General features: G+C 38.3%; 1 protein-coding gene across 1 annotated transcript; it reads right to left on the bottom strand.

The window, feature by feature from the left end:
• Positions 1-5370: 5370 nt before the first annotated feature.
• Positions 5371-11627, bottom strand: LOC103211603 (olfactory receptor 15-like; the record flags this gene model as incomplete). Its single annotated transcript, XM_007957583.2, has 2 exons — positions 10712-11627; positions 5371-5396 (listed from the first exon to the last, which is right to left on the bottom strand). Coding segments are annotated over exons 1-2 (942 nt in total), but the record flags the coding sequence as incomplete, so codon positions are not given.
• Between the last annotated feature and the right edge of the window lie 2296 nt (positions 11628-13923).

The raw sequence follows: 13923 nt of genomic DNA, 5'->3' as shown, positions 1-13923 counted from the left end.
GAAGAAGAACAAAGTACGAGGTCTCACTTTCCCAGGTCTCAAGGCCTATTATGCAGCCACAGTTGTCAAAACAGCCTGATATTGGTACAATGGCAGACACAGAGGATGGTGGAACAGAATCGAGAATCCAGAAATAGAGCCATTGACATAAGGTCAGCTGATTTTTGGCAAAAGGCTGTCATACATTAAATAAGTAAGAGATTGTCTGTATAGCAAATGGTGCTAGCAAAACTGGATATCCATTCACACAAAAATGAAATGAGATCTTTAGCTCACACTATACACAAAATCTAGCTCCAGTTGGATCAAAGACTTAAATGTGAAACCTAAAACTATGAAATTCCTCAAGGAAGGAGTAGGGGCATATTTACTACTATTTGGCATAAAGAGACTATCAGGCATAACCTAAAATGCTCAAACAGCAGATCGACTAGATGAATGGGACCTTCTAAAAATTAAATTTTTATGTTCTTCAAAAGACTTCCCCAAAGAGTCAAAAGTGAACCTACAGGTTGGGAAAAAGTATTCTGCAATGACATATCTAACAAGGGACTTATCTCTAAAATTTATAGAAAACTCCAACACCTCAACACCAAAAAGAAAAACAATCCAATTCAAAAATGGGCAGAAGACATGAATAGACACTTCACAAAAGAGGATATTCAGATGGCCAACAAACACATGAAGAAATGTTCACTATAATCAGCCTTTTCAAAACCAAACCAAACCAAAATAAACTCACTGACAAGTCGATTCTGACTCATAGCGACCCTCCTTGGGTCTGAGGTGGTATATCCATGTAAATAAATTGCCCAGTCTTCCTTCGGAGGAGTGGTTTGTGGGCTGAATGCCTTAGGCACTATGTCACCAGAAATAACAAATCAAAACAACAGTGACATACCATGTTGCTCCAGCACTAGTTGCAAAGTTCAACAAGACAGAAAATAACAAATGCTGGTGAGGATGTGAAGAGATTGGCACTATCATATATTGCTGGTCTCACTCACTGCCTTCGAGTCAGATCTGACTCACAGTGACCCCTCCTTGTGTTTCCGAGGCAATATCACTATGGAAGTAGATTGTCCAACCTTCCTTCTGAGGTGTGGCTGGTGGGTTTGAACTGTCAGTCTTCTGGGTAGCAAATGCTTAAGGCACTACACTACCAGAAATCCCATACTGCTGATAGGACTGTCAAATGATACAACCACTGTGAAAGCAGTATAGTGATTCCTTAAAATTTGGAATTAGGAAGACCATTTGACCCAGCAATTCCATTATTAGGTATATATCCTAAAGAAGGGATAGCCAGGACAAAAACAGATGTATGCACACCCATGGTCATCACATCACTATTTACAATAGCAAAAAGATGGAAACTACCTAACTGCCCATCAACAGAAGATTGGATAACCAAACTATGGTACATACACACAATGGAATACTATGTAACCCTAAAGAGTAATACAATCGGCAAAACACCATATAACTTGTATGAACTTGGAGGACATTACGCTGTGTGAAATAAGTCAATCATAGAAGGAAAAGTATTGTATTAGTCTGCTATTATGAAGTAAAGGAAAGTTTTATATATGGAAGGAAACATTCTTTGTTGGTTACCAGAGGTGGGAAAGGAGGGAAGGGAATACTGTTAGATAGGTAAAGACAAGTATCGATTTGGGTGAAGGGAAGGGCATTGCACCAAATGTGAGTGATCAACATGGTGGCATTGAGGAAGAGAAGACTTAGAGAGGTATGTGGGAAATACAGACAACAAAGTTGAAACCATTTGCACATACAGTACTGCATTGTCAGTGATGGCAAACATTGATCTGCAGGTGCATAGATGAGTGGACAAGCTGAAGGATTAAGTATGTTTAGGCAGGGGTTGGAGAGAGTGTGCCGATAACCATATATAGTGTTGGCAGTCGATGTTTCTACAGGTGTATTTGTATGCTCTGTAAGAATGTCCTGGTATATAGTAGAGCTGTCAAGGGACAAGGTTGTGGTGACTTCTCAGCCACAACCAGCTAGCTGGAGGGAGCTAGTAGCTGGACCTGTAGGCTTGAGACCATGGTCCCAGGAGATGTCATGCTCAGTTGACATAACATACTACACAGAAACATTGTTCCACCTCCTACTTTGGTGAATAGTGACTGGGAACTTAAAAGCTTGTAAGCAACCTTTTTGATGCAATTATGGCTCTCTCCTTGTCCAGAGCAAAGAAGAATGAAGAAAAACAAAGACACATGAAAACAATTAGTCCAAGGGACTGGTAGCCCATGCGATCCTCAGCTTGTATGATTATGAAACAGAAAACTAGATGGTGCATGGCTACTATGATCGACCACTTGGAAGGGGATCTGTGTGGGAGAACAAAGTGGAACAAAACTCAAAATTATTAAAAAAACAAAACAAAACAAAACAAAAAAAAAAACAGCCTTTCTGGTCTGATAGAGCCTGGGAAAACCCTTGAGACTGTGCCCCTAGCTGTCCTTCAGGTCTGAAATTGAACTCATTCTTATGGCTTCCAGCAAAACAAAAGATTGACATATGGGTTGAATATTTACATCAGATAAATACCGTCCTTGGAGATATCAATTATGGGAGAGGAGAAGGGCGGTGTATAAGGAGATGGCTTGTGGGGCAGAGTACATGGAAGAGAAGGACATAGGGAAGAGATAATTATGGGGAGGAAGTGGAAAGAGAGTTATTATGTTGTGGGAAATTGCAGTCAATATAATGAGACAAAATGTGTATGAACTGCTGTATGGAAAATGAAATTGCTCTGTAAACTTTCATCCAAAACAAAATAAAAATTAACAACAACAACAACAACAAAGCCCACTAAGTATACAAGTAAAGGTTAAAATGAACGCATGGAAAATGATCTAGCACTCAAAAGAACATAAAATAGAGTAATGGAATAGAAAGGTCTTGGGAGAAGAGTTTGAGTGAGAAGACTTCTCTGAGACAAGGTATTGTTTTTGTGGAGATATATAAAAATAATTAATGGGAAGAAAATCCGGGAATGGTGTTCTGGTTACCTAGTACCACTCTAACAGAAATATTAAAATGGGATGGCCTTAACAAACAGGAGTTTATTCTCTTACAGTTCGGTAGGCTAGAAGTCTGCGTTCAAAGTGCCAGGTTCTGGGGGCTGTGTGAAATCCCCTCAGCCTTGGGCTTCAGCTCTGCCTCTTGCTCCCTGCCCACTGAAGCTAGAGGCATCTCTTCACTCAGGCAGCTACTGGCTGCTGAGGCTGACAAGCCCAAGGTTGACAAGTAAAAAGGCACAGTCCTGATGTTAACAAACCACATGGGAGGTCATTCATTCAAGTCCATTGAAAGTCCCAAGGTTGGCAGAGAATGGCAGGCTGCTGAGCAGTGACATGGCTATATGCAGGGTTCAAGCATGCCATAAGCTAGAAACAATTCTCCAAGGCTTCTTCTTATATAAGGGAAGCAGACCACATCCTTAAGGCAGCTACTCAGCTGCTCACAGTAGATTTCACCATGGAGCTGATTACCAGTCTCATCATGGGGAATACTACATCCAGCTGCCTAGCTACTCAACCAGGCCCAGCCAAGTTGACACAGAAACTTAACTACCACAAATGGGGTGTAAAAATTGTCAGTATTCTAAACAAAAATGATCTTAAAGTGGTCCTCAAATAAAGGGAGCTTCTATATGCCTGGAAATCTAGAGAGTGAGATGGAGGGAGTCAAAGATACTTAGAGAGGTGGTCTAGGGAGACCATAGGGAGGTTGGTGGGGCAATAACAATTTTAGTTGTATTATTCATCTTAAACATTTTAGATTATTCTTAAATATTATTTCATGATATATCTTCATTAACTTATTCATATGATTTATATCATGAATAAATTTCTTGCCAATAAAGATAGTGGTTTTATGGAGACATAAAGGAAAATAAAGGCTTTTAAATATTGGTGGGATAAGTAGTTCTCATTCATACTTCCCACATCTCTCTCATTGACCTCTGGTTGTTATTCATTATATTATTATTTTCACATTGCGATGGCTTGTCATATTTATGCCATATGTTTGTGGTTGTTGTTGTTGTTATGTGCTGTCGAGTCGGCCCTGACTCATAGCGACCCCTCCTTGGGTTTCCGAGGCAGTATCACTACAGAAGTAGGATTGCCCAACCTTCCTCTGAGGAGTGGCTGGTGGGTTTGAACCACCAGACTTCTGGTTAGCAGTCAAGTGCTTTAGCCACTATGCTACCAGTGCTCCTATGTATGTTTAGTCATACATTAATTTATTTAGTCATATTTCCTCATATTATTTATTAAATGGATCTTATTCCCATCATAAAACTTTTATAGCTTAGTTTCTCTCTTCATTACTTGTTAGACTGACATTTATCCTCAACTAGTTTTATTATGAAATATATATGGGTCTTATACTTCCTAAAGACCACATATTTGAAATTTCTTCTATTTCTTAGTACTTTAAATGACTTTATAGTTTAAAATATTTCCACTGAAACCTTGACACATACTGCTCTTTTTGCCTAATATTTAGTGTTCTTAAAGGAAATTCATGGATCAGCTTGATATTTCTCTCTGTATAGGTATTGTCTTTGGCTGGGTTCTCTAGAGAAGCAAAACCAGTGAAGTTTGAGAGAGAGAGAGAGAGAGACAGAGAGAAGTAAATTTATATTTATAGTTTTAGAGGTTGGAAAGCCCCAAATCCATGGGTCACAGGCCAAGCTGGAGGTTCCTCTAGACTCACACAGCTGCACAGGGGTGGTGATCCCAATATCTGCAGGTAATATAGCATGCTCTGGCTTTGGAGGCTGACAAATTCAAGATCACTTGATGTAATGGCAGGTTGTTGGCTTACAGGCTGCCAAGATAACAATTCCAAGATACATAGGCAAGTCCAGGAACCTGATATGATGAGAGTGATGCAGGATCCAGATACAATAGAAAGCCAAGAAACTTCCAGCAATACTCCTGAGGAAATTTCCTTTAAACTGATTGATGTCCTGCTAATAGGACATCTCATCTTGGAGGTGATTATATCAGATCTCTTCATGGAGATGACTACATCATAACTGCTAAACTACTGAGTATCATAGCCTAGCTAAGTTGACATACAACATTAACTTTCACATGTGACTTGATATTATTACCCAGATTTGCAAGGTTTCTCAATATCTGTTTATAGTCTTGTATTTTCAAGGATATATAGTGCCTAAGGCATTTGACTGCTAACTAGAAGGCTGGTGGTTTAAACCCACCAGCCACTTATTGGAAGGAAGGTTGGGCAATCTACTTCTGTAGTGATAACACCTCAGAAACCCAAGGAGGGGTCACTGTGGGTCAGATTTGACTTGATGGCAGTGAGTTTGGTTTTTGGATCTAGATCTAGATGTTATTACTCATATTTGTTTTGTGGTGTAGGATATAGCGTCTCTTGGTTGATGTTCATCTATTCTTTTATAAATTGTGTATTCTATTGTTGTTGGTGAGTTGTTTTATCTGTATCTGTTTATAAGCATATATATATGCTTAGAAACTTATATACATACTTTTTTTTCAGATACAGCTGATTTTGCCTATTGTGAATATTTTATTAAGAAAAGGCAGGAGTAATTTACATAAAGTTGTTATTGTTGTTATGTGCCATCGAGTTGGACCCGACTCATAGTAACCTCTCCTTGGGTTTCCGAGGCAGTATCACTATGGAAGTAGATCGCCCCATCTTCCTTCCTAGAATGGCTGGTGGGTTTGAACTGCCAGCCTTCTGGTTAGCAGTCAAGTGCCTCAGGCACCTACCTGAGACATATTGTACAGTGAGCCTGTGTCTAAAATAATAATGAAAACAGCACCTGTTATGCCATTCTGACCCTTAATGTGATCTTTGTATTTATTAAGACTGACTTAGGATGTACATGGCAGTGAGGCTACAGGGGAAAAGTGCCAATGAACACAGCTACACAGTAGTGGCAGGGACTAAAGAATTCTATGAGAAGGAAATACTTTAAAATAGAAAGGTGTGGAGTAAATGATAAAAAAAAAAAAGAATATGACAAACTGAATTGGATATTGGGAGAAAAAAATGAAAATAATGAATAGATGAACAGAGAAACAGGAAACATACAAACAAACATATCTGCCACTTCAGTGGAGAAACCAGTCTAACAAGCATCATTTCTTGCAATTCTCTCTTTCTTGGAGTACTAATCTTCTGCAATGACACACTTTGATAACAACTGCTTGAGAAAGAAACACATACTAAGTCCTCAACCTCGCAAAGAAAATATAACCCATTCATCTCTTACCATCTCCAGAAGACATTTTCAGCTGGGCCCCCGTTATATTTTGTCCTTATGATAAGAATTACACTATTTTCAGATATCCACTGGTTTTTTGATTTTTTTTGTTTTTCCAAATTTTAAAATTTGGAAGACAGCTACCTTGACAACTGACTGTAAGAGATCCATATTTGTACCCATTCCAAAGAGAGATAATCCAATAGAATGTGGAAATTATCAAACAATGACATTTATATAACACACAAGTCAAATCTTGTTGAAGATAATTAAAAAAAAAAAAAAGATTGCAGCAGCATATAGACAGGGGACTTCCAGAAGTGCAAGATGGATTCAGAAGTGGATGTGGAATGAAGGTTATCATTGCTGTGTCAGATGAATCTTGACTGAAAACAAAGAATACCAGAATTATGTTTACTTGTTTTTTGAGTATGGAAAAGCATTTGATTATGTGAATCATAACAAGTTATGGATAACATTGAGAAAAATGGGAATTCCAGACCACTTAACTGTCCTCATGAGGAAACTATGCATAGATCATTAGGCTGTCATGTGAAGAGAAAAGAGGGATACTTCATAGTTGAAAATGAGGAAGGGATTGTGTCAGGATTGTATCCTCTCACTATACTTATTCAATCTGTATGTTAAGCAAATAATCTGAGAAGGTGGACTATATGAAGAACGTGGCATCAGGATTGAGGGAAGACTCATTAACAACCTGTGATATTCAGACAACACAACTTTGCTGGATGAAAGTGAAGATGACTTGAAGCACTTACTAGTGAAGATTGAAGACTATATTCTGCAGTATGGACTACATTTCAACACAAAGAAAATGAAAATCCTCACTACTGGACCAATAAGCAGCATCGTGATAAATGGAGAAAAGACTGAAGTTGTCATAGATTTCATATTATGTTACTTGGTTCCACAATCAGCACTCATGGTAGCACCAGTTAAGAAATCAGATGACATATTGCACTAGGCAAATCTGCTCCAAAAGACCTCAGAGTACTGATGACCAAAGAAGTCTCTGAAGACTAAGATGCACCTAACCCAAGCCATGGTATTTTCAGTAGCCTCATATGCATGTGAAAGCTGAGCAATGAATAAGGAAGACAGAAGAAGAGTTGATAGTTTTAAATTGTGGTTTTGGCATAGAATACTGAAAGTAGCATGGAATTCCAGAAGAATGGACAAATCTTTCCTGGAAGAAGTGCAGCCAGAATGCTCCTTGGAAGCAAGAGTGTCCAGACTTCATCTCACTTACTTTGGTCATGTTTTCAGAAGGGACCAGTACCTGGAGAAGCATATCATGCTTGGTAAAGTGGAGAGTTGGCAAAAAAAGGAAGGCCCTCAACAAAATGGATTGACATAGTGGTAGCCATGATGTGCTTAGGTAGACCAAGGATTGTGAGGCTGGCCTAGGATTGGGCAGTGTTTTGTTCTCTTTTACATAGGGTCACTATGAGTTGGAGCCAATTCAATGGCACCTATCATCAACAACACGGTTTCTCTACTCTTTTTAAAAATATGTTTTATTGTATTTTAGAAGAAACTTTCCACAGCAAATTAGGTTCTCTTTTAAAAATTTTTATACCAATTGTTTTGTGACATTGTTTATAATTTTCACAATGTGTCAACATTTTCATTCTCTTTGTTCTACTTAAATTAACCTAATTTTCTTTCCCCTCCTTGCTTTCTCATCTTGATTTTGAGTAAATGTTGAGCATTTAGTCCTATATAATTGGTCTTTTAAGGAACATATTACTCATGGCACTATTGCTTATTTTATAAGTCAATTAATATTTGGCTAAAGGGTGACTTCCAGGACTGGCTTCAGTGCCAAGTTCGAAGGGTATCTAGGACAATAGTCTCGGGTTCTTCTACCTTCTATTGGTCAAGTGGGTCTGACTTTCTCAGTAATTTGACTTTTGTTCAACATTTTTCTAACATTCTATCTGGGGCTTTCTATTGTGACCCTGGTCAGAATAGTCAGTAGTGTTATATCGGCACCATCTAGTTCTCCTAGTCTCAGGTTAGAAGAAGCTGTGGTTCATGTGGCATATTAGTGCTATGGACTAATTTCTTCTTTGAGTCTTTGGTTTCTTTCATTCTCTTTTGCTCCAGACATATAACTGCTACATCTATAGTTGTATTTAGATGACAGTACTCTTCCACTTTTGGAAATACATGAGAGGATTTCAGACCTCTGAACAATTGAAGTTAGAGATGCTCATCTGATTTGCTTTGACCCATGTCATATGGGGGAAAGTACAGTGTGTAATTGCAGTAAGAAAACTTTAGTTATCAAGAATTGGTTCTCCAACCTTGTCTTCTCCTGACATGTGGAAAGGGACATGGCCGAAGGACAGAGCAGCTTGGATGCCATACCTACAAGTATAAGATAGCAGCCTCAGAGTAGCCACACTTTGTATGTGCAGGAAATAAACCTGCCTTGCATGTTAAGGCATTGCTTACCTGCTGTAATTATCTCAGAATGTTCTTACTAATGTTGATTAATGCATACATTCAAACATTACCTCTGTCTCATATGAAGAATATTACTTTTTCTGTCAACACCAAGGTACTTGGTATCCATACATTTTTCTATCAGGATTACTTTAAGACTTCTACATTAAGAAACTCTTGGTCATGACATCTGTCAACCCTATGAGTGTCAGTGTTAATCAGACAATAAGTGTCCCTTATAATTTCTTGTAAGTATGTGATATCATTGGGGTTTCTCACAGAACAGGAGTCTAAAAAAACTGTAGTAAACCTTAGTGAAAATTTCCAAATGGGGTTTTGTTTTCTGAAATGCCTTGCTGAATTGCTGTTAAGGGTGTACCCTTAACAACTGAGTTCCACTTGAAAAATCGTGACTTTTATTTAGGTAGAGTTGTGTTTCTACTGTATAATAACAAAAGGAATACAGAAATACTTATAGAACCATGAGGTACTTAGCTTTTCTTATACTTATTTTATTTAAACTTAAGGTAAACCATATAGGTAGGAAAATAGATTTGATAAAATTTGTTGGATATTATCACATGAAGATTAAATTGAATTTGGATTAATATGAACATGTTTCTGTTTCATGGAATAAAAGTGTTCAAGCTTCTTCTAGATTCAGGTACATCTGAATTAGCTCATATTGGTGGTGGCTACATCTTATGAATATTCCAAACAAAGAATACAACACACAAACATACACACACACATACTGCTTGAATAATTTCTTACAGAAACATCAGCATAAGGCCAGTCCCTATGAGGCACAGGTTAAGATGTTCCAAATGTACAACTTTTCAAAACTGCCATGCCACTCCATCATCTCTGACATCAACTCCTCCTTTTCCCCTCAATAATCTCTCTCCTGTTGTAGGGTTCCATATTTTTCTGTAACATCTCACAGAATTCACAAACTCCCAAGGAAACTGCTCACGTGGTGGTGGTGGAGGCTGGGGCTGGTAGGCTGGCAAGCCCCAGGTGTGTGGGTAAGTCTGGAGGATTCCCCTAATACACATGGTTGCATGGTTTGGTGCACCCATATTGGCAGTTCAGATGGCGGCTGTTGTCTCAAGTCCAAGGCTGAGATGATAACAAAGCAAATGCAGAACCAGATCAAGAGAGCAGACTTCCCCAGAACATTCCTATATGTAACCTCATAGGAGCTAAGGGTGGTGACTTGAGTTACACCATCCAGCAAGGTGGGACACAAGATACATCCCTCCCTAAGCAGGAATACAGAATAGGATTTACAATACATCACAAAATGGAGGATGACTGCTAGAAGGACCATATCAAGAAATTCACTGCACTGCATATAAACATACAAACACGGAAAAAACAAGCAGAACTCTTCTTTGTACTCAAGGTCTTATTATCATAACAAATGAAAAAAGAAAGACTTCCATATCTAAGAAGCTCTTTGGGAAACTTCAGGAAAATTTCCCTCCATTAATGCTTGTGTAAAAGAATCTATGATAACCACTTCTCTTTCTCTCTCTCTCTTTTTAATTTTAAAACTTAATAAAAATATTATAATTTAACAGTTAGCTACTTCTTTAATGCTAAGTTCCTGGTATTTATGTTGCTTTAGGAATAATTTAGGTTTCTCATAATTTAATTATGTAGCTATCATTTCTACCAAGCCAAGTATATTCTTGAAGATTTATCATATGGCAACAAAAAAAATATATTAATTTTCACACATCTTTAGCAAGAAGACATGTAAAATATAGGGAAAAAATAAGTCCTCAATTATTTTCTTTGAACAAAACCTACACACTTTTAACCACCTTTTATACACAATCTCTCTTTGTACATTTTAATGAAGTACTGGTGAAAATCATGATTTTCTGTTCAAAATATTGGTTAGCTACATTTTCCATTGCCTGATACTCTTCTTCAGCAATCTTTGCAGAGCCTCTTTTACCTCTTTGTTCCTCAGGGTATAGATGAGAGGGTTCAATAATGGTGTGACCACAGTGTAGAAGAAGGTGAAGAATCTACCATATTCAGAAGCAAATTTGCTTTTAGGATCTGTGTAAGCCATTGCCACTGTCCCGTAAAACATGAAGACAACCAAAAGATGGGAGGAGCAGGTGACAATGGCTTTTTGCCTCCCTTCTTCTGATTTGATTTTCCATATGGCTTGAGCTATATAGCTATAAGAAGTTAAGATCAAAGCCACAGGCAGGATAGTGAACAGGATGGCTGAGATGGTCATTGGCCACTCATTTAAGGTAGTGTCTCCACATGCCAGACGTATGAGAGCAGGCACCTCACAGAGAATGTCATCCACACGATGGTGGGCACAGAAGGACAGCTGAAGTGTAATAGGAGATTGGATCAGCGATTCCATCAGGCCAGAGATCCAGGCCATAAGGGCAAGCTTCCAACAGAGTGGACGGTTCATGATGATGGTGTAGTGCAGTGGCTGGCAGACAGCAACATAGCGGTCAAATGCCATCACCACCAGCAAGACACCTTCTGTCACACCAACACCAAGGAACATGAACAGTTGGATGACACAACCTGTGTAAGTTATGGTCTTCTCTTGCCCCCACAAATTTGACAACATCTGAGGCACTGAGGTTGTGGTAAAGCAGAGCTCCAAGAAGGAGAGATTGCTGAGAAAGAAATACATAGGGGTGTAGAGATGAGGGTCAATACAAGAGAGCATAATGATTGTCATATTGCCAAAGACAGTCATGATGTAGAAGATAGCCACAATCCAGAAGAGAACTTTTTCCAGCTGGGGCCATTTGGAGAAGCCTAAAAGGATAAAGTCCTTTGGTGTACTTGTGTTGGTCATTCTTGCTGCATTTGGTATTGGAGTTAAGATATAATTGTGAGTAGAATTTTGTAAAGTAGTTTGGAGAAAGGCTCTACTCTTGTTTATTCAGATAAAGCAAACATTATTAGTTGTTAAAGAATTATTGGGACATAAAACACATAGCTGTTTCATCTTACAATAATAAAATACAGTCTTTCATTTACAAGGCTGAATTGTTTACAGTAAAGGAGAATTTGGAAGTTTCTACCCCTTGGAATTCATCTTTGGATTCTGAAATCACAACACACCCAGTGAACTCCCTCACAATGTTCTTACAACATTGGGTTCCTTCATAATAGTTCTTTCAGTCCTTTGCTTAGGAGTGACTGTAAAATAATTGCAATGATAAGTTGAACACACAGCTTTATCCTTAAATATGTAATCCCCCAATAGAATATGGAATTAATTATTTTGCATTGTTTGGTGATGTTAATAGTGTCATATTCAGTGGCAATTATCCCAAAAGCCGGTCTTTCAGCTCTCATCAGCAAACAATATAGACTCTAAAAAGTGAGACCCTGATCATCATATCTTTTTTGGGGGGTCTCTGACTAAGGACTTCAAAATAAAAGATATACCAGTTTTTATATGAGACAAACCTAAGTTGAATACCTAGTTCTTTCACCTTAAGTAAAGTAACTTATTTAAGCAAAGAACTTACAGCTCCCAAAGAACTACTATTTGCAAAATAGTTATAATAATTCCCACCTCAGAAGATTAAGAAGGGTAACAACATCCAGTTGTTGTGTGCCTTCAAAAGTTAATTCTGGCTTATAGTGACCCTATATGATAGAATAAAACTATCCCATAGAGTTTCGTAGACTGTAACCTTTATGGGAGCAGTTTAGCTGATCTAATCTTCCATGGAGCAGCTGTTGGTTTGAATGTGCAGCCTTTTGTCTATCAATCATCTGAGTGGTCAACAGTTGTGCCAACTGGGACTTCTTAACAATATACTAGTGCCATTAATTTTTAGCACAAAAAATTAAGCACTAAAAAATATGTAGAACAGAAAGTTCAATGATTGGTATTTAATTTTTATCCTAGAAATGTTCTTTTTGTTATCTTCAATAATTAACTAGGCTTATGAAAAAATGTCAAGGAATGACTATTATTAAAAAAATGAAAATGAACCAAACTGGTAAAATTATTAAATCTGTGACAATTATAAAGTTGTGCTTCATAAACCAGGGAAAAGATGAACTAAAGTATTAGATAATTAATAATAACCTGACACATTGGATTTAGATAACATAGTCATGAAATATTAACTTCCTGTCTTCCAGGAACGATCCAATAGTTCAGAGGAAACCAAGAACATGAGATGCACAGAAAAGTATTATTACTTGAAAGGAAACTGACTCATATGTTGTGAGAATTAGATTATGAAAATGGACAAACATTGCAAAAATTTGAGCAATGATATGATTGTTGTTGTTGTTGTTGTTGTTTGCCATCGAGTCAGCCCCGACTCATAGCGACCCCTCCTTGGGTTTCCGAGGCAGTATCACTACGGAAGTAGGATTGCCCAACCTTCCTTCTGAGGAGTGGCTGGTGGGTTTGAACCGCCAGCCTTCTGGTTAGCAGTCAAGTGCTTTTAGCCACTATGCTACCAGAGCTCCCAATGATATGATAGACTACCTCTATTCTATTGCAATTTCATAGGCATTTGTTCAGTGCCTGCAGGGTGCACAACCCTGTGCTGGGATTTGGGAACATCTTGCAAATAAAACAGCTGAAATCCAGCTTCTATAAAGCTCGCAGCCCTGTGGGAGAGAAAGAAAGCAAGAACACAAATGAATTAATAAATATTTCAGATGGACATGTTGTTAGATGCCGTCAAGTCATCTCCAACTCATAGTGCCTCTATGTACAACAGAATGAAACACTACCCAGTTCTGTGCCAGCCTCAAGATCCCTGCTGTACCTGAGCCCATTGTTGTAGTCACTGTGTCAATCCACCTCTTTTTGGTTGACCCTCCAGTTTACCAAGCATGATATCCTTCTCCAGAGAATGGTCTTGCTCACAACACGACCAAAGTAGGTGAGATGAAGTCTGGCCAGTCTCAGTTCCAAGCAGCATTCTGGCTGCACTTCTTCCAGGACAAATTTATTAATTCTTTTAGCAGTCCATGGTAATTTCAGTATTCTTCGCTAACATCATAACTCAAAAGCATCCAATTCTTCAGTCTTCCTGTCTTTCTTATTCATTGCCAGATGGACATGTTGTTGTTGTTGTTGTTAAGTGCCGTCGAGTCGTTTCCGACTCATAGCG

This window comes from Orycteropus afer, unplaced genomic scaffold (assembly GCF_000298275.1).
Source record: "Orycteropus afer afer isolate SDZICR_OR568_19922 unplaced genomic scaffold, OryAfe1.0 scaffold00762, whole genome shotgun sequence".
Classification (NCBI taxonomy): Eukaryota; Metazoa; Chordata; class Mammalia; order Tubulidentata; family Orycteropodidae; genus Orycteropus; species Orycteropus afer.
This window is presented reverse-complemented; position numbering and strand designations above follow the sequence as displayed.